Raw genomic sequence first — 21646 nt, 5'->3', positions numbered from 1 at the left:
GCTCATTGGACTTGCACAGACAGCTGAGTCCTTTGCAGCCAAAAAACCCACAATCCCAAAGGTCTTTCCTAAGCAACATACACAGAGAGATATAAATTCACTCATAACTTTCAAGCCGGGAGTATCACAAACCATATCTAAGATCCTTAGTCCAAGTGACAAGCTATCTCTCATGTTATCAAAAAACCCGTATTAAAAGTTTGACCTTGTCCAACCATAAATACGGATGCCAGCCTCCAGGTGAGGACTAGGGATCCCTGGACTTACAGCTTACTTCCAGACTAGTAGGGTTGCCAAGTTCTCCCTGCCCACTGGCAGGAGATGGAGGGGGGGATAGGGTAGCCAGATTCAGTCTGGGAAACGCCTGGAGATTTGGGAAGGGAGCCTAGGGAAGTCAGGGACCAGTGGGATACAATGCCATAGAGTCTATCCTCCATTTTCTCTGTCATCTGGAGATAAACTCTAATTCTAGAGGATCCCTAAGTCCCACCTCAGGCTGGCATCCCTGGTATAGAGATCAGTACCCCTGGGCAAAATTGATGCTTTGTAGGGGGAATTCCAGGGCTTTTTTTGAGCAGGAATGCACAGGAACACAGTTCTGGCTGTCTTGGCACCAGGGGTGTGGCCTAATATGCAAATGAACCCCCCTGCAGGGCTTTTTCTTAAAAAAAGACCTGGGGAATTCTATGACAATGTATCCCACTGAGGTCCCTGTCCTCCCCAGGCTCCATTCCCAAATCTCCAGCCTTGAGTTGGCAATCTTCCCAATTTAACAACCCTAACTAGGGATAGGGATATATGAGTCAGTGTTACTAGAGCTCTGGGTATTAGTTCTCATCTTAGGCTGTGTGGAGAGGCCAGAGATAAAAAGCTTTTTTTGGGGGGGGGGCGTCTTTTTTGGTCACAAAAGAAGCCTGATGAAAGGAGAAGGCATGTTGGAGCAGAAGATGAAAGTTTTTCATCAGTGTTTTTGACCTTGAATGCACAGGAACTATACAAGAACAAAGAAAGCCCGTCTCGCCTGTCACTCCACTTGGCTAATGCGCTTTCTTGGCTACAGTTTTTAAAAAGAGAAATACATACACGCACACAAAGCCTGAGCCCTCTCTCATACCCACCCACCAAGCCAAATACTATCCCATTCACATAATCCTTCCCTTTGGGAGAGAGAGGCTGACAGATTTAAGTCACGTGGACAAGAAGTTAAGATTGCTGAGCAGGGTTGGGCACATACACAATTTATTCAGGTTCTTGCTGGTTCTTTAATATTTTTTTCTTTTCTTTATTGTATTTATTGCACCCACAAGGATTCCACGCCTACCCCATTCCTGCAGCATAGGGGGTAAAGGCCTCTTCACATGTTAGAAAGTCCTTGTGTTGGTTGAAGGCAATGTTCCACTGGAGCCTTGTGCCTCCCAGACTCATTATTGTGAGTCTTTTCCCCTTTGTAACTAGGGCACACAAGCAGAAGCAGCTGCAGCCTTCCCTTCTAGTCTGTTTTCTCCTTAAACTGTGGAGCCATTAATTGGCTCCACTGTGAAATTTACTTAAGCGGGCCTGTAAGCACTGTGATTTTGCGAACACCTTCCTTTCCCAATAAAATGAAGCACAACCCAACTAGAAGCTTCTCTGCACTGCATGAGCCTCAGTGAGACAGGAGCTGTGCATAAGCAGAAAAACTTCCAGTGGATTGGTGCCTGCTAAGTCAATCTTCACCCAATCTATCACCATTAATGGCTCTTCAGATCTGCCAATCTATATAGCATTTTCTTTGTAAATGTTAAATCTCAGGACATGTGGAAGCTCAGAAACTCCCAGCTACTCTGCAGATCAATGGTTTAAGATGGCAGCAGTCCTTAGGGTTGCTATCTCTGGGTGGGGAAATAACTGGAGATTTGGGGGGTGGGGAGTGCAGGGTTTGCGAAGAAGAGAGGCTTCAGCAGGGTGCAATGGCATAGAGCATCCTCCAAAGTAGCCATTTTCTCCAGGTGAAGTGAGCTCTATTGCGTGGAGTTCCATTGTAATAGCAGGAGATCTCCAGGCCCCACCTGGAGGGTGGCAACCCTAGCAGTCCTGCTAGACAGATCCGCATATGCCATGGTTCATAGAGCCGCAGCAAGAAGCATTCAAGGTTCCTGGGAGGGATTGAAACAGGGTTCACATCCTAGTTTCCCCACTAAGGAATGTTAGCATTGCAGTCTCATGGCCAGCTCCTGATTTTTGTGGATGCCCAGATTAGATACCATTAATGCTTCCTCCAGTCCATCAGGCATTTTTCTGAGGTCTTCACTTTTGGCTAGAGATGCTAGATTTCATGCCAAATATGATTTATAGCAGAACTTATTGGGTCCATTTGGTTCAACACCAAAAACTTCAAATGCCTGCTGAACAGGTTTATATCAGATTTCTTTTTCAAACTTGCATAACAATACTCCTGCTCCAAACAGATCGGCATCTAGTAATGTCACTCAGGACATTGAACAGTAGGATTTTATAAGCCTAGCATTTATTTATGATTAATTTATACGATTTGTGAGTAATTTAAGAGTCTTTTTAAGGAACAGCCTGTTGAGCAGTGCAGCTGCACAGCAACAAAGGAAGCTCAATAGGAACATCTATGCATGCAAAGTTGATTGTGCCATATTGCACTGTTTGTTTCATTTATGGTGATCACCTAGGGCAGGGGTGTCAAACATACAGCCTGGGGGCTGAATCAGGCCCCCAGAGGGCTCCTATCAGGCCCCTGAGCAACTGGTTGTCATCTGCTTCCTTCTCTCTCTTTCTTGCTTCCTTCAGCATAACAGCTTGCTTTGCAAGGCTTGCTCAATTGCACAGGAGCTACAAAGCAATTTTATCTATTTTCTACATTGGCTGAGGCTCCTCCCTTGGGGAGGAAGAGGGGGAGGCAGAGATTGCTTTGCCAGGCTCTCTCAATCACACAGCAGAGCTACTGAGCCAAGCCTCTCTTTCTTTTATTGGTTGGAGCTCCTCCCCCCTCCTGGTCCCCTGGGGAAGGAAGGAAAGAGCCAGAGCTTCCTTTGCCCAGTTCCCTGGATCCCATGGGAGAAATAGAAAGAAAACACCTTTAAGACTGAGTGCTAATGTTTTATGCATGTTTTTAAAAAAATCTTGAATAGGGGTTTGTGTTCTTTATAAAGTTTATATATCTTCTACCTAATTTTAAACAGGTACACACATGGCCCGGCCCGACATGGCCCAGCCCAACAAGGTATCATTTATGTCTGGCCCCATAACAAAAGAGTTCGACAACCCTGCCCTAGGGTTTTCAAGGTAAGAGACAAATATAGGTGGTTTGCCATTGCCTGCCTCTTGTGTATCATCCCTGGACTTCTTTGGTGGTCTCCCATCCAAGTACAAAGCGGGGCTGATCCTGCTTAGCTTTTGAGATCTGAAGACGTTGTACCAGCCTGGGTTATCCAGATCAGGGCCTTGCACCATTAGGAAGGTATTTATTTACACACATACTTAATTTTTCTGCCCTACAGGAACCCAAAGTCGCTTACAACATCATTCTCCCACTTTGCATTTGATCCTCACTATAACACTGTGAAGTTGCCCTATGAGACTGAAAGACAATGATTGGTCTGAAGTCACTCAGGGAGCTTCCATGGTGGAGATGGGATTCAAAACTGGGTGTCCCAGATCCTTGACACTTTAATACTATGCTTACAATAAAGCAACCCAATCAGCCATGAACTGGTTGGGCAAACAGATAATCATTCTGTCAAAAAACTGGCTCCTTGTTCACCACTGGCAAATGGAATGTGAGCCAAGCCACTGGGTGTTTGAGTGCTCCTTCTTCTAGCTAATCAAGGAAGCAGTGGCATTTCCCTGGAACAGAGACTGCACTCCAGTGGCCAAAACAGTTGTCTTGGTGCTTGGTTTCTCAGGCACTTTGCACCTTTCCCAATGGATAGCTTTGACTGCTGTAGCAGGGTTTGGAAGGAGCATAATTGTGACTCTGCAGTACTAAAACCCAACGGATATTTGTATAATCTTTTTAAAGGACGGTTACACTCACAGCCAGCGTAGCATTCTACAGTACAGCAAGTTGTTTCATATGGAGCAGTTAAAAAAGAATCAGAATTCTGTGCCAAGATAATTCTGCAAGAAGAAAGGCAGACTTTTACAATTTGCCTACTCATGCACATTAAGCATACATGCAGATATTCTCTTATGTTTAATAATGAATCATCTTCTGGAGGACTTCCGGGGGAGGAAAACGCCAAGCTGAGCTGCTTCTCATAACGCGAGTAGGCTGGAACTTCTGTTCGGGGTAGTGGAAGGCAAATTAATGCCTACTGCCTACTTTTCTCAGTTAGAGATTAGTCCAAGATATGCACAGAAAACTTTGAGGAGATTCCCTTGGCTAAAAGGGAGTCCTGGGGGGGGGGCTCCTTTGAGGCTTTGAGGGGTCTCCAGAGAAGAGTTGCATTTTCATCATCTGCAGAAGTTCTCAAGAGTCATTTATTTGACATAAGCTCAACAGAATCCTAACCTTCTTGGACATTGCTAAACATCTAAAGTTACAGAAGACCGGTGTGGGTCTGGATAATTGGCAGAAAAGGTACAGATTACTATCTTTCATTCCGGGACTATTTACAGTTAAACAGAATAAATTCAGAAGGTGGGAAATGGAAATCTAGAAAGCTTGGAAGAAGGGAGGAAGAGGTGAAATTTGGACTTTGTAAATTTAAAGGACAGAGCTAAAAAGTTGAAAGGAATTTATTGTTTGGTCTACTTGCAGTTTTGAAAAAAGAGCTGCACAGACCTGCAGCATATACAATCAACACAGGAAGTACGTCAAGTATCGTGAGATCTCTTTACCAGTGTAAACGAGATTTGGTGGCAAGCAAAGCAGGAAGTAGCTGACAAAAAGCCTATTCTAGGATTATAATAACACTGAGAAACATTGGAGGCCATTGCAAGAAGGTCAAAATTAAAATAATATTTTTTAAATGTTCGGGACATTAAAAACTGTTGGAAATAATTGAGATGATGATAAGAGGATAAATACTATTGGACATATTGATTATAATGGACTTTAGAAGCCTTTAAAAGAAAATTTTTTTTAGAGAGAAGCAAAAAGTTGCAACCGCCATTTTGAAGGATTTAAAAACTTTAAAAATTAATATTTTGGTCTGGGAAGCTCTGAGGATGGCGAAATTAGGCTTGTTGTAAAAAGCAAGCTCTAATCTTTTGAACTTGATAGTCAAATTTCAAATTGGTGAGATCAAAATTTTCGGTGTTTTTAAATGTCAGAACACAAATAAACCCGTACAAGGGCTACTTCAATGGAGAAAATGCAGGATCAATTAGAGGCAATGGAGGCCAGAAAGATGAAGGGCATGAGAGAGATGATAACTGCATCAAAAAAAGAAATTATAGAAGAGATTAAAAAAGATATGGAAGATCTCAGAAATGAGACAGAGGAAACATCTAAAAAAGTGCAGGAGGTAGAAGGGAGAATGAAAGTACATGACTCCACCTTGTTGAAAATACAAGAAAAAGTGACAATCCATGACTGCAAACTGATGGAGACTCAGATACGTCTGAGAGGAGTATCTGAAAAGGAAGATGGTGACCTGAAAGAATATATAATAAAAATAATTGCAGAATTTTTGGAGGAAGATCCTGAAGAGACTAAAAATATGTATGATTATATGTATAGAGTGAACTCACTCTATGCCAAGAAAAATAGTTTACTAAGAGATGTTGTCATAAGATATATGACAAAAGAAATGGTGGGAAAGATCATGAACAAAAACTTTAAAAGACATTGATAGTGGGAGGCAGCAGAGTAAGAATTATGAAGGAGTTGCCAAGGCAAGTGATAAATGATAGAAGAACATACAAAAAGCTGACAGAAAAATTACAGGACAATGAAATGAGGTTTAGATGGATAATACCTGAAGGTTTGAGCTTTGAACTTCAGGGGAAAAGAATCACAATTACAAATGCACAGGAACTGCGTAGATTTTATGAAGAACATAAAGAATTTGCACCATGATGGATTACAAATTATTGTCTTGGAATGTAAATGGACTAAATTCACCACAAAAAAGAAGGGCAACGTTTCATTGGATTAAAAAGCAAAATTTTAATATAGTTTGTTTACAAGAAGTGCATATTAAAAAAAAGGTTTACAAATTTTTATGGAATAAACAATTGGGACTAGAATTTTATTCATTGGCTGAACAGAAGAAAAGGGGAGTGATTTTCTATATTAAACAAGAATTGGAGCCGAAATTAGTATTTAAAGATAAAGATGGAAGGTTTGTTGCAGTAGAAATAATATTTCAAGTAGAGTTGCCAAGTCCAATTCAAGAAATATCTGGGGACTTTGGGGGTGGAGCCTGGAGACTTTGGGGGTGGAGCCAGGAGACATTAGGGGTGGAGCCAAGACCAAGGCTGTGACAAGCATAATTAAACTCCAAAGGGAGTTCTGGCCATCACATTTAAAGGGACGGCACACCTTTTCAATGCCTTCCTTCCATAGGCACCTTCTTTTGAAATTCATAGAATTGGACCCCATGGTCCAATCTGTTTGAAACTTGGAGGGTATTTTGGGGAGAGGCACTAGATGCTATACTGAAAATTTGGTGCCTCTATCCCAAAATACAGCCCCCCCAGAGCCCCAGATACTCGTGGATCAATTCTCCATGATTTTCTATGGGAATAAATCTCCATAGAGAATAATAGAGTTCCCAGAAGACATTTCCCTCCCCTCCGCCCGCTTACTGACAACCCTGAAGCAGGGGGAGGGCCTCCAAACCGGAGGATCCCCTGCCCCCACCTGGGGATTGGCAACCCTAGAGCCACATGTGGCTCTTTTACACATATTTTGTGGCTCTTGAAGCTTTCACTGCCCTGACAGCTGACTTGGAGAATGCATTTAAAGTTAAAGCTGCTTTCTTTCCACCTCTCTTTTCCTTTCCCATCTGTTTTTCTTCCTCCCTCCCTCCCTCCCTCATCTTGTGACTCTTGAACATCTGACATTCATGTCTTGAGGCTCTCAGACATCTGACATTTATTCTATGTGGCTCTTAAGTTCATCAAGTTTGGCCACCCCTGGGCTAGCTCTTGTCGATTTTGGCCATTTGGGTGCTCGGTCCAGACAACTTTAAAGGGCCGCCATAGCGCCAAAGCTGCGACTGGCATGGGAGACAATTAAAAAATAGCCCAATCTACGGCGGGAGAATTGGCAACCTTCTGCAACTCCCGGTTTCACGTTCCTCGAGTCTTCCTTCCTCCCGGGCCTGGCTGCTGTTGGAAATATCTGGATGCCTCGGGTGCAATTTGTGCAAAAGGCTGGGGGGAGCCTCATTTCTCCCTCCCCGCCTAGCGAAGCGTGCAAGTTCTTTTTGCAAAACCGCAACCTCTGCCGGGCCTCTTTTCCCGTTTCTATTCGCCGGCAGACCCTTCACATGGACGGCCTCCCGCGCAATCCTTGCTAAGGGTTTAAACCTCGAGCCTCGCAGAGGCCCCCCCCCGGCCCAGACCCTGCAGCCAGCCCCGAGCGCAGTACCTCCTCTGAGCACGTGCAGACGGTCGCCGCCTCCTCCTCGTGCTGCGTCGCCGGCTCTTCCCCTGGAAGCGTGCCGCAGCGCTTCTCGCCGAGGACAGGAACGCCTTTCCCCGGGCCCCCACCAGCCCAGCCCCGAATGGGAAAGACGTGCTGCGCATCACGTCGCGCAGCCGGCCCGGTCAGCTGCGGCCGAAGGGGGCTTGGAGCCCAGCCCAGACGCCCCCTCCTCCCCGCGGGAGCCGCCGAAGGGGGGGGGAAGCAAGGCAAAAAGCAGCCAGAGGGTGACCAGCCTGGGACAATCGCCTCCTCTGAGCACGTGCAGATGGTCGCCGCCTCCTCCTCATGCCGCGTCGCCGGCTCTTCCCCTGGAAGCCTGAGGGGGCGTGCCACAGCGCTTCTCGCCGAGGACAGGAACGCCTTTCCCCGGGCCCCCACCAGCCCAGCCCCGAATGGGAAAGACGCTCTGCGTGTCACGTCGTGCAGCCGGCCCGGTCAGCTGTGGCTGAAGGGGGCTTGGAGCCCAGCCCAGACGCCCCCTCCTCCCCGCGGGAGCCGCCGAAGGGGGGGGAGCAAGGCCAAAAGCGGCCAGAGGGCGACCAGCCCGGGACAATCACCGCGGTCCCGCCGCCCCTGCCACTCACCGGGCCACGCTCCTTGGCACCGTTTCCCCCCTCTCCCCCCGCTTCCATTTTTTGGGGGAGCGGGGGAAGAGGCTGGAAATCCTGGGGTCCCCCGCCAGGGCGGGAGGGTTGGGAAGCCTAATTTCAAGTGAATGAAAAAAAGGGTATAGTATTTCAGACAGTCTGGGATGCCTATAAAGCAGTAATGAGAGGAATATTGATTACTTTGAATAATAAAGAGAAGAGAACAAAAGAAAAACAGTTGTTGGACATTCAAAATGAAATAAAGAAAAAAGAAGGGGAGTTGAGAAAAAGGCCAGGGAAAAAGAAAATTATAAGGGAAATTACAATATTACAAACGCAAATGAGACATTCGTTAAATAAAGAATTGGAATGGAATTTGAAAAGACTGCAGCAGAAATCTTTTGAGGGAGCAAATAAACCTGGAGAATATTTGGCTTGGCAACTGAAGAAAAAGAGAGGAAATAAAATTATTAATAAAATTGTGGTAGATGGAAGAGAGGTGGTTAGTCAAGAGGGAATAAAAAGAGAATTTTTTAAGTATTATGCCAAGTTGTTTAAAGGTGTTAAAATAAATAAAGAAAAGATGGATGAGTATCTACAAAAGATAAAAATAGAACCTTTAACAGAAAATATGCAAAAAGTTTTGAATGATCCAATTGAAAAAATAGAAATTGAAGCAGCAATTAATGCAATGAAAAATGGAAAGGCACGTGGGCCAGACGGATATACAGCTAAATATTTTAAAACCTTTAAAGATGAGTTAATACCGAAATTGCAGAAGTTGATGAACATGATAAGAATGAAAGGGAAAATACCAAACACATGGAAGGAAGCTGTTATTTCGTTGATACCAAAGGAAGATAGAGATGTCATGAATGTTAAAAATTACAGACCAATTTCGCTATTAAACAATTACTATAAAATATATACAAGAATCTTGGCAGAACGGCTTAAACAACATTTGATACATTTTATAAAAGAAGATCAAGTGGGATTTCTTCCCAAAAGGCAAATAAGAGACAATATTAGAACTGCTGTAAATATTGTAGAATATTATGAAAGACATCCAGAAAAGGAAGTAGCATTATTCTTTGCGGATGCAGAGAAAGCATTTGGCAATTTAAACTGGGACTTTATGTTTGCAGTAATGGAGAAAATGGAGCTGGGAGAAAGCTTTATAAGAATGATAAAAGCAATATACACTGAACAATGTGCAAAGCTATGTATAAATGCAGATCTTACAGAAGATATGATAATTAGCAAAGGTACAAGACAAGGTTGTCCGCTTTCCCCATTGTTGTTTATAATGACTCTTGAAATATTGTTGATGCAGATCCAAGAAGATAAAGAAATAGAAGGATTAAAAATAAAAGGATTTACTTACAAATACAGAGCATTTGCAGATGATATAATGTTTATAAATGAAAACCCTATACAAGTCACACCTTTGTTGTTAACTAAAATACAAGAATATGGGGAGTTGGCGGGACTTTGTATTAATAAAGAAAAATCAAAACTTCTATGTAAAAATATGCAAATAAATAAGCAACAAGAATTACAGAGACTAAAGGACTGTGAAGTTACCTCCAAGGTAAAGTATTTGGGTGTGGAGATAACAATGAAGAATATTGATCTGTTTAAAAATAATTATGAGAAGCTATGGTGTAAAATGGATGAAGCTATGTTAAAATGGAATAAACTTAATTTGTCATTGCTGGGTAGAATAGCTGCAATTAAAATGAATATTCTACCAAGAATAATGTATTTGTTTCACACTACTCCCATTGTGAAAGATAGTAAATAATTTGATAAATGGTGAAGAAAAATTTCAGAATTTGTGTGGGCTGGGAAGAAACCGAAAAAAACGAAAATTTTGACAGATACAAAAGAGAGAGGTGGATTTCAACTACCGAATTTAAAATTATATCAGGAACCAGTTTGTTTAGTGTGGATAAAAGAATGGATAACGCTGTTAAACAAAAAACTCTTAGTGCTGGAAGGTCACGGAAATAAATTTGGCTGGCACGCGTATTTGTATCATGGAAAAAAGAAGATGGACAGTTTTTTCTCTCACCATTATATAAGAAATAATTTGCTAAATACATGGATGAAATATAAGAAATATGGAGATGAGAGAAGACCGTTATGGATAGTGCCAGCTGAAGTAATAAAAATAACGGCTGAGATAGGTGAAGAAAAGTGGTTGTCATATAATTACCGTATTTTTTGGACCATAAGGCACTCCGGACCATAGGACGCACCTTCCTCCTGGGGGACGATCCGCTGCCTCCGCCTCCGATCCCAGCGCTTCCCCCGCGCCTGCCTGGCTCCAGCTTCTTCCAGCAAGCGCTGGGATCGCTCCATGCTGCCCCCACCGCAAACCCAGCGCTTCGCGAGTGCCGGCTGCGGAGAGGGAAGCTTGCTTCCTCCGTGCCTGTCTGCCTGGCTCCAGCTCTGACGCTTACAGCAAGCGCCAGGATCGCTCCCTCCGCTCTCTGATCCCAGCGCCCCCTCCACAGCCGGCGCTCGCGAAGCACTGGGTTTGCGGAGGAGGCGGGTGCTTCCTCCGTGCCTGTCTGCCTGGCTCCAGCTCTGACGCTTACAGCAAGCGCCAGGATCGCTCCCTCCGCTCTCTGATCCCAGCGCCCCCTCCACAGCCGGCGCTCGCGAAGCACTGGGTTTGCGGAGGAGGCGGGTGCTTCCTCCGTGCCTGTCTGCCTGGCTCCAGCTCTGATGCTTAAAGCAAGCGCTGGGATCGGAGAGCAGAGGGAGCAATCCTGGCGGAGGCAACGGATCCCCCCCCCCCGGAGGAAGGTACCTTCGCTCCATAAGACGCACACACTTTCCCCCCCATATGGTCCGAAAAATACGTAATTATTCAAAATACAAAGTGGCAAAATAGAATTGAAAACTGCTGAAGAGTTGAATAATAAATATGATTGGTTCCAAATACAACAAATAAAGAGCTTGGTGGAAAATGATATCAAAACTGAAGGAATAAGAAAAGAGCAAACAAATGGAAAAAGTTCTGCTTGGAGACAATGAAAAATTAATTTCAAAAATGTATAAATTACTTTTAAAATGGTCTACGGAGGATGAAGTAGTGAAATCTCAAATGATTAAATGGGCAATTAATGTAAATAAAGAAATACAGATGGAAACTTGGGAATACTTGTGGAAGAATTCTATGAAGCTTTCGACGTGTCATAGTATTAAAGAGAACTGTTTTAAAATGATGTACAGATGGTATATGACTCCTAAAAAATTGGCAAAGATGAACAATAAGATGCCAGACAGATGTTGGAAATGTAAAAAAACATGAAGGTTCTTTCTACCATATGGCGGACTTGTGAAAGAGCAAAAAAGTATTGGCAGATGATTCAGCAGGAAATTTCTAAGATCTTGGGATATGAATTTAAGAAAGCTGCAGAGACTTTTTCGTGGGATTACAAATGGAAAAATTTCCAAAAGAAGATAGAACTGTAATTTGGTACTTGCTTTCAGCTGCTAGGACATTATATGCGCAGTTGTGGAAACAAGAAAAAATACCAGAGAAATGTGATTGGATTATAAAAGTTATGACATGGAGTGAAATGGACATATTAACAAGAATATTAAGGGACTATGATTTAGAAGTTTTTAAGACAAAGTGGAAAAAGTTTAGAAGATATGTAGAAAAAGAGTGGAAAATAAAAGGACATTGGACAATTTTTGATAATGATTAAGTTTTAGAAAGAAGTAGTATATAATTTTTTGTTTTAATAGTTAAGGGTACCTTTAAATATTAGCATTTTAAGTAAATAACACCGGCGGGGGTCAAGTAATGGGGGGAGGGGTGGGTAGAAAGTAATATCTGGGATAGATAAAAGAAGTTATTAAAGATGTAAGAAATAGATTTATTACCATATGTTACCAATAAAAATTGTTTTAAAACTAAAATAATGAATCATCTTCTGCTAATCATTAGTAGGGAGCTGTGCAGGTCACTGAGGGGTTACTCCTGACTTCTCATGCCAAAACTACTCTAGCTTCTGATTTCTTTTAGAGTTGCCCACATACTTTAAGGCCTATCATTGCACCCATAAGGACAAGAAACCTGTTTGTTTTTAATAAAAGCTGAGCTTACCTGGACATTCTGCAGCCAGTGCTACCTTCTGCACAAATTGGCAGTATACACAACAACCCCTGGCTATGCAAAAATAGCTGATAAAGTGGGCAGAAGGCATGGCCTGGTGCCACAATCCTGTTTCCCACTCCACATGTTTGAAATGGCCACACTAGTCCTATGAACACGGTTTGCACGTTAGGACAAAAATACTTTCCTTTGCTTACCATAATCCTACTGATTCTCCACTTGAGCCTTTAAGTCTTTGTATTCTGGCCATGCTTAATTCCCCCTCCTCACTCTTCCCTGCTCCTCCACCCCTGACCTCTCAAACTTTTGTTTGTTTTTTTGTCCTGTGATTCTGCTTGCTTTCCTGTTCCTGTGAATCATTTTTCTAAAACAATTTAAACCTGGTTTTGCAAGACAGCCCCTTTGTGTTCACACACATTTTAGGCTCTCAGGGAATTTCACAGGGCCCCCAAATCCGATTTGTCACCCATCACTGTCACCCGCCAAACAGCCTAAAGGAGTACTCTGATTAGATGTTGGCAGAAGGGTTTTGGATTTCTTCATATTGATTCAAGGGTGGGACTTCTTTGTCTGGATCTTATATAAAAAGTTTCCCTCTCTAGCCTTCCTATTGGCTAATAACGCGGCCAATGATTCGGCAGCATGGGGGTGTCTCTTAACTTGTGGGCAAGACTTCTGGTGTGTTGATAATGCATAAATACCCAGCCATTGGAATGGTGAAGGGCTGAAGCAAAGTTATACCAAGCTTTTCCTGAAGAGTCCAGGATGTCTTCCATTCCTTGTCTTACCCTGCCCTCTGGGCATAAGATGCCTCAGCTTGGCCTGGGGACCTGGCTGGTAAGCACTTTGTTTAGCTTCCTTGCACTCTGTCTGTTTGTATCTCTCTTTCTTTGCTATCTGCTCTAGGAAACGGAGCGCGAGAGGGGAGGCACATTTTTCAACAGCTTCTCCCGTGTCAATCTCTGACCGGAAAGATTCGATGCTGTCGTTATGCTCAAGAGATGTGCGGGAGAGGGGAGATATTGGTAGCAGAGAAGGAATGAGTTGGACCCAAAAGCTATATAATGTGTGAATGACACATGGATGTCAGATGCTGACAAGAACACAAAATTTTTGAACCCATTTTGGGACTCTACAGCATTCTGGCCTTATTGGGCCAAACTACATATTACATGGATGTGCATGCCATGATGGTATAAATGATCAAGCAAGGAGCAACTGAGTATCCTACATGCCATTTTCTCGGTCCAGCACACCCCTTCCATTAGCAGCTTTTTGCCTATTTGGTTTCAAAGGTATGCTTGCAATGAATTCTCTTTTGGAGACAGTTTGTATCTTCAGTATTCAATGTGTGTACTTTCAGTCTGGTGGGAGATAAGAATATGTTCGACTATATTCAGAGGGCCTCACCTTTGCCCTGAAAAAAATAGACCAACCCTGTGTTTTTATAATTAGCATATAATGGGTCTACCCTCCAAGGATGCTGGAACCCCAGTAGTCCTCAGTGCCAAGCAGTTATTTTCACATTGTGTATTGTGATATATGAATGAGTTATTCCAAAAATTGCAAAAAAAGGAAGATGTCCTGGGAATACACCCCTACGCAACTTCCATTCCCATAAGTAGTGAAATAATTCTTGCAGAGCTGGGAAAAATACGGAAGATGGTAGCTGGGGTGGTTACATACACATTTGATTCCCCATTGTGGAAGCATTGCTGCCACAAATGCAGAAATGTTTGCAATAGGAGCAACGCATCTATATCTGGTGATTCCCCATTCTTTCATCCTGATCCCTCCTGTTTCCCTTCCACATGCTTCTAGACAGCTTTTTGCTAACTTAAAAAAAAAAATCAGTAGGTACATCATTGAAATGTTATAGTAAAATACCTAGTATTAATTATTGGTAAAAGCTGGCAAAATGCCCCTGTAGGAAGAAAAATGGTAGGCTTGAGGGGATCAGGATGGAAAATTCCCTGGATGTATGCAAAGAGGTTTAGAAAATCTAGATCTCTCCATCCATACTGTGGACTGTTTTGACTCTGATGGTTCCATAATAATTGGAGCATGCCCTGAGAAATCACAGAGGGCCATAAGAAGTTCAGAGACGGGGAACAGCATCCCAACAATGTTTCCAAAGACCCTGCGCCCATTTGTGAGCCATGTTGAAGGAAATCCACTGTGTGGAAACAGCCTCAGATGGTGGCTGAAGCACCTTCCCTGCAAAGAAAGGTTAAAATAACTAGGGTTTTCTAATTCAGGGGTGGAAAAGAAACCGGGGGCAGGTTAGAGGTTTATACAACTCATGCTTGTTGTGGAGAAGGTGGACAGAGACATGTTTCACCTCATAACTTTGGCACGTTGTCGCCAAATGAAGTGTGTTGACAGGAGTCCCAGGGCAGAAAAAATGTATAATTAATATTTAGAATTCACTGCCACAAGAAATAATGGTAGTACCTTAAATGGCTTAAAATATATAACAACCTTTTATGGAGGATAGGTTGATCAATGGCTATTAGCTAGAACAGCCAAACAGAACCTCCATGTTTAGAGGAAATGTCATCTGAACACCAGATGATGTGGAAGGAGAACCTCAGAAGGTTTTCCTTCAGGCCCTGCTTGGGGTTTTTCCAGATGCATCTGGCTTGCCACTTCTGCAAACAGGATGCTAGAGGAGGCAGGCCCTTGGGATGTGATCCAGCAGGCCTCTCCTTATGTAACCATCCATTTTTGGTTTTCCATTTACTGTTTGAATTTCCACTGTGCTATTTATTTACTCATACTGTGTTCTTATATAATAGCCTTGTTCACACATAGCCATGGCTTGTAGGCTATGCACATGGTTGGTATAAGACAGCACATCAGCCTTGGGCACCCTCCCCCATTACCATTCATGTGCCATGCACATGACTGCTTCTAAGTTTTAAAGCTTGATCTAGAGATTTCTTGTCTATTCCAGGAAGGACTTCAGTGCTGTGATAAGGCCTTTGTGTTAGGGTTGCCAATCCCCAGGTGGAAGCATGGGATCCCCAGTTTGGAGGCCCTCCCCCTGCTTCAGGATCATCAGAAAGTGGGGAGGGAAATATCTGCCGGGCACGCCATTATTCCCTATGGAGACCAATTCTCATAGAGTATAGTGGAAACTTGATCTGTAGGTATCTGGAGGGGCTGATTTTTGAGGTAGAAGCACCAAATTTTCAGCATAGTATGTGGTGCCTCTCCTCAAAAAATCTGTCACATTTCAAAAAGGTTGGACTGGGGGGTCTATGAGCCCCAAAAGAAGGTGCCCCATCTTTCATTATTCCAAATGAAGGGAAGGCATTTAAAAGGAGCACGGTCCCTTTAAATGTGATGGCCAGAATTCCCTTTGGAATTCCCTTGTGCTTGTCACACCCTTGCTCCCAGCTCCACCCCCAAAGTCTCCTGGTTCCACCCCAAAGTCCCCGGATATTTCTTGAGTCGGACCTGGTAACCCTACTTTGTGTTCCTTCACATTATATGCATTCCAGTCAGTCTAAAATTGTGGTACACAAAAGAAAAGTCTGGTTTTTCTAGGCCTAGAAGAGTTTGGGCTTCCAACTCTGGCCAGGGAAATTCCTGGATATTTAGGGGTAGTGCCTGTGGAAGGGGGAAAATGGGGAAGGATTTCACCTAGAATCTATGTGATACCATAGAGTCTGTGCTCTGACGCTGCCATTTTCTCCAGGAGAATTGACCTCTGTAGTTTAGAGAAGAGTTGTAATTTCAGGACAACTCCAGGCCCCACCTAAACATTGGGAATACTAGTCCCAACCCAGAAAACTAGGAAGAAATCATTTTTGTTCCTTGAGCAAATGTTGAGCCCAGTTTGTTAATTCCTACATCTCCGTGGCTCAGCATGAGGGAGGAGTACAGGGGAAGCTGGTGATCTGTCCCAGGCTGTGCAATCTTTTTTCCAGTCACTACCTTGCCCTGAGGGCCCTGACCTGTATGACCCAGGCTAGCCTGATGTTATAATAGCCTGATGTTATAATGATGATAGTAAGTAGATTTTGCCCTGGTTAGTATTTAGTTGGGAGATCACCAAAGAAGTCCAGGGTTGCTATGCAGAGGGAGTCACGGCAAGCCATCTCTGTTCATTTCTTGCCTTGAAAACCATATGGGGCTTCTGTTAGGCTGTGACTTGATGGTACTTTCTACCACCACCTTGCCCTGAAGGCTTTGTTTCGTTCCTGGCCAGAAGTGCTAGATTCTGCCAGGTGGGAAGGTTACATTGGCTAAACAGTCAGACAAAGGAAATAGAAAACACTCTGCTAATGCCATTGCCTTGTTATTTTTTGGGGAATTTTGCTAGTTGAAATCTTAACCCACCCTGAACAGGCAGGAAGTGCCTTCGGGGCAAGGTAGGAAATGGAAAAATGAGAAGATAGTATGAACTGGAACAATCTGCTCTTTCTTTTCTCACAGACTGGCCCATTCAGTCATTAACTCTTACACAGCCAAGCTGTACCTGAATTCTGGGGCAATCAGAGCATCTGTTCTACCTTTTGGTCTGGACCCTGTTAGCTGAATAGAAAAAGGGAACAGGCCATAGATGGCAGAGGGCACCATAGAATAGCTAGGAGGCTGTGGAATGGACCCCAGATCAAGGAACATTATTGAGGGAATATCCTACTCAATCTTCTGTGCATATGCAACAGTGCAAAGCAAATATATAACAAAACTATCCACACGTGACTGAGTTGAAAAGCCAATGCGTTTAATACCATATGCTTCCCCTTTGGGTAAGAAGCTGTGTCCTGCCTGTGACCCCAACTAACTCGAGGGGGCTTGCTTTGGAACTACGGGCCTGAAGCCAGGGACTGTGATGCTATGCTGCCTGGAGCTCCCAGTGCCAGTCCATTTACTGCCATTGCTGCTTTTGGACAGCCAGGACAGAGCCCACAGTATCCCCAGTGGTGGGCAAGATTCACTACAGAGTGGGGATGCAGATGCAGCAGGTTTGTGTTGCTCCAATGAGTGAAGTGGTAGGGAATTACACTAGACTTGCTAGTTCCCCCTGGGCCACTGGTAGGGAATGAGGGGGCAGGGTTACCAGCTCTGTGTTAGGAAACTCCTGGAGATTTGGGATGAAGCCTGGGGAAGACAGGGGACTCAATGGGTACAAGGCCATTGAGTCCACCCTCCAAAGCAGCCATTTTCTCCAATTTCGCACTAGACCTTTTAATCCTGGTTTAGCCTTGTCCCCAAACTGACATTCTGCAGTAGAATAATAGAATCAGAGAAACTAACTCTATGACTCTATGATTTTATGATTTTATTGTAGAATGTCAGCTTGAGGACAGGGCCAAACCAAAATTAAAGGTCTAGTGCAAAATTGGTCCAAGGGAACTGATCTCTGAAGTCTGGAAGTGAGCTGTATTCCAGGGGATCCCCAGGTCCCTCCTGGAGGCTGGCAACCTTAAGCATCACAAGTCTGTTGAGCTCCCTTCCCTCCACAAATTCCACCCACCCCAGGCTGCACCCCCAAATCTCCAGGGATCTCCCAGTTGGCAATGCTAAGATCCACCCAGGTGTTTTTATCCTCAGCTAAGCTGCGAGTCCAGCAGGGAAGGGTTGAAGTGATGAAAGCCAGGAGAAAGGGGCAGATTCAGCTTGTCTCATTCATCATGTTCCCCTTTTGCTTGGCCCCATAAGCACCATTTTAGAAGTAAACATTGCTGCCTTTCATGGCATGAAGAATCTGCCATTTTAATTCACCATCAAGTCTTCCCCTGCCAGTTCAGAAGATGGGGCCGCCAGTGTGAAGCCTGAAGGAGGGAGTGGCCCTCACCCGACTTGACTCTGGCTTACCCATGGTGCTTTGTGGCACAGAGAGCACGCTCTGTTGCAGAGTTGGGAACAGGGCCCAGGCTGAAGAGGTTTTTCAATGCACTCTGTCTATGAAGTCCTGACTCCCAGCCCAGTTCAATCCACGTCAGAGTCAGTCCTGCCTTTCTCTCTCGCCAGAAAACCAATTTCCTTTTGTTTATGCAAAAACAAATTTCTTCCAGTTGGCGTAAACCCGGCTTGCAGCATGACTTCTTGAGGACAAAAACAACAAAACAAATTCACTCATGCTCTGAAATCTGTAACTGAAACCAGATCTCCTGTCCGCTTAGCACACAGACTAGCAAATAAGCAGTGACTAGGGTCAGACGTTCGGAGGCTAGGAGGAGAGAAAGCGTGCCAATGCTGTGCTGCCAAGGATGCCTCCAAGGGGGAGTGGGAGAGAAATATTCTTCCCCTTGTTCTCTTCCCCAGCTTTCAGTCATGGTGTTAAAAGTCTTACAACCACCTGTATAATCCTGGCGTTTGTTTATAGCATTAGACTGTTGCTGATTTTCCTGTACTATGTTTCAGTCCCACATATAGTTTAAGTTCCTTATATTTGTTATTTTGTACATACTTTACATCAAAAAACTTATTTTGAAATTTAAAAAAAAGTCTTACAACACAGATTGAAATTTTATTTACCTGCTCCCCTAATAATGGTTTTCCCCCTGACTGCTGTGAGTCCAGCCACAGCAGCTCCTTCCAGGACTGTAAATGATAAGGTTGCCAGCTCTGAGTAGAGAAATACTTGGAGCTTTGGGGGGTGGAGCCTGGGGAGGGTGGGGTTTGAGGAGGAGTGGGCCTCAGCAGGGTGTAATGCCATGGAGTCTTCCCTCCTTAGCAGCCATTTTCCCCAGGGGAACTGGTCTTGGTCGTCTGGAGATCCATTGTGAAAGTGGGAGATCTCCTGGTGTCAGTTGGAGGTTGGCAACCCCAGTTTATGATGTGAAAAGAAGTGGGCCCAGCAGTGCAGTTCTGTGTTTTTTTCCTTTTGGGAACCATTGCAAGAATATGTGAAGAAAAGTCAGTTTTGCTGCTGACCCTTTTGGGCCTCTGTGGGATTTGGGCAGGTAAATGACAGGGATGGTGGGATTTAAATATGAAAAATAATATGAAAACAAAATGCTGAATCTCATACTGCTTGGGTCAAGAATATCCAGAGTGAACTGGGAAGTCCCTAGTTCAAATCTAATGTCAGGCAAAGTACCAGAGCTGGGGGGAAGGGAGCAATGGGTGTGCTAATTTGCCTCACCTACAAAAATGTTCTAAATGCAGATTAAAAAGAGAATGTGACCCAGCAGTTTCCATTTACAGAATAAAATCTTATTTGCAGAATAGGAATATTTCTGGTTTTTCACAAGGTGCATTTGGTGTCTCCTTCTAGGAGACAATGTTCCAAATCCTAACCCACTTAGCTCTGCCTATTGAAGATTCCTTCTAGCTCAGGGTGGATTGTTTCAGATCATTTTTACCCATATGTTTGTAGCCCAGGGAGGAAATATACCCATTTATCAGGAAATATAGCAAGGTGCTAAAAGAGGGACAAGGTACTGTATAGAAGTTACAGTACAATCATGAACCCATCAGGGGAGGGTGGGATATAAATTTGATTGAATGAATGAGTGAATGAATGAATGAATATAAATACTCAAGTGTATTCAAAATCCTTCTAAGGCTTATTCAATTAGGATTACTTCCAGGAAAGTGTTTTTAAGATTGCACTGTTATTTAAGAAAAGTGCTTGGACTTAAACATTATTTTGTTTTTGTAAAAATTCAGCTTAAAATATTCTGATATAGAAATCATAGTTATTAAAAATCCTAGGGTTACCAGCCTCCAGGTGGGACCTGGAGATCTCCTGAATTTACAAGATCTCCAAGCAGGCCCATAGCTACGGTGGGGCCCAGCGGGAGTCAGGCTCCTCCTTTCAACCTCTCCTCCAAACTGTATGGCCCTCCATCTGTATGGCCCTCCAATCTGTCCCCCCCCCCCAAAAAAAAATAATAATCCTGGAGCAAACAGCTGATTTGCAGGGTGGACTATATAACATTATACTCTGCTGAGGTTCCAAGCTCCACCTTCCCCAAGTTACACCCCCAAATTTCCAGGAATTTCCCAACCCTTGGCAACATCCAGAGCTGGCAACTCTAGATGTTGGCTTGGCATGTTAAAGATGTTAAACTGATACTTTTTTAAACTTCATGGATACAGCTTAGCCTGCATACTCCCCCTAGTGATGAATGACATCTTGGAAAGAACACACATAAATGGGCTTTGGAAAGTCCCAGACCACCTTCTAAGAAGCAGGGAACTTTTATCCATTCAAAAATTATAAAGTCAAATTCAAGACAACATGAAAATAGAGAAGCCAACAGTCTTCAACCTGGTTCCTTCTTTACACTACCTGGGAGTATATTAGTCCCATTTCATTCAAGCTATACCACTGCCACACAGTGCATGCACTTCTGAACATGTATTTCTAACCCCACATTTATCCAGGTACTGGTCCCTGGATTCCATTGCAAAGTGAATGCATGTCGGCTGTTTTTTACCAAAAGATGTATGCATAAAAATACAGGATGATTGTGTGTTAACTGCAACATGGACAAGGCTAATGCCTCATGGTTCCTCTTCTTAGGGTTGCCAGATCTGTGTTGGAAAATACCTGTGTTGGGTGTAGAACCTGGAGAGGGTAGGGTTTGAGAAGGAGAGGGGCTTCAACATGGTACAATGCCATAGAATCCACCCTTCAAACCACCAGTCTCTCCAGGAAAGCTGATCTTTGGTTTCTGGAGATCAGTTGCAAAAGCCTCACCTGCCTCACCTGGAGGCTGGCAACCTTACGACAGCCCTTTTTAAAATCAGAATTGGCATTCAAGCCAATGCATATTTTTTATTTTTATAGAAAGACATGGGGAATGGGGGGGGGAGTGTGGGCAAGCTGCAATCCTATATAGACGTACCTGAAAGTAAGCCCTTCTGACCTTGGCAGGATTGTTTTCTGCTCAATCAGGTGCTGAGCTGGCTGTTAGTTTTCTGTGTCTTGCTTTTGAACATTGCCAATGGTGTGAGAGAGATCACAGATAAGCCATTTTAAATCAAATATAAGATGTGATTAATCTTTTATTTAATACGCAGATAACATAAATTCAAACCTTTTGAAAAATAAACAGTATCATTTTCCCTTAGCAGCAACTAGGGAATTCTACTTATATTTGTATGTGAATCATAGAAAATGGTGCATTGTTTAACTTTTCAAAATGGCTGCCACTGGCTCTATAACGAAATTACATTCCTGATTAAGAAGTCATTCGCTTGATGGACATGCTGTGAACATCTCTTCCTCAGGCCAAGCCCAAAATTAATTGAGTCCAGATGGAAGGTTTGGAAACTTCAGGGCTAAGTAATTATTTTAATCAAACAGTGCATGCATTATACAGCGATATGGATCAGGTAAAGCATACAAAG

At 43.5% G+C, this 21646-nt stretch overlaps 2 protein-coding genes across 2 annotated transcripts in view; one reads left to right on the top strand and one right to left on the bottom strand.

The window, feature by feature from the left end:
- LOC132580283 (hexokinase-2) overlaps positions 1-21646 on the bottom strand; it is a 388522-nt gene that overhangs the window by 330333 nt on the left and 36543 nt on the right. The window lies entirely within an intron of this gene.
- Positions 13008-21646, top strand: part of LOC132580215 (1,5-anhydro-D-fructose reductase-like) — a 29686-nt gene continuing 21047 nt past the window's right edge. Inside the window, exon 1 of the mRNA XM_060250910.1 lies at positions 13008-13165. Within this exon, the coding sequence (XP_060106893.1) occupies positions 13094-13165 (72 nt within the window). The 5' untranslated portion in view covers positions 13008-13093. The remainder of the gene's footprint in view (positions 13166-21646) is intronic.

This window comes from Heteronotia binoei, chromosome 12 (genome assembly GCF_032191835.1).
Source record: "Heteronotia binoei isolate CCM8104 ecotype False Entrance Well chromosome 12, APGP_CSIRO_Hbin_v1, whole genome shotgun sequence".
NCBI classification, from domain to species: Eukaryota; Metazoa; Chordata; class Lepidosauria; order Squamata; family Gekkonidae; genus Heteronotia; species Heteronotia binoei.
The sequence above is the reverse complement of the archived record's forward strand: the minus strand, read 5'-3'. Positions and strand labels throughout refer to the sequence as shown.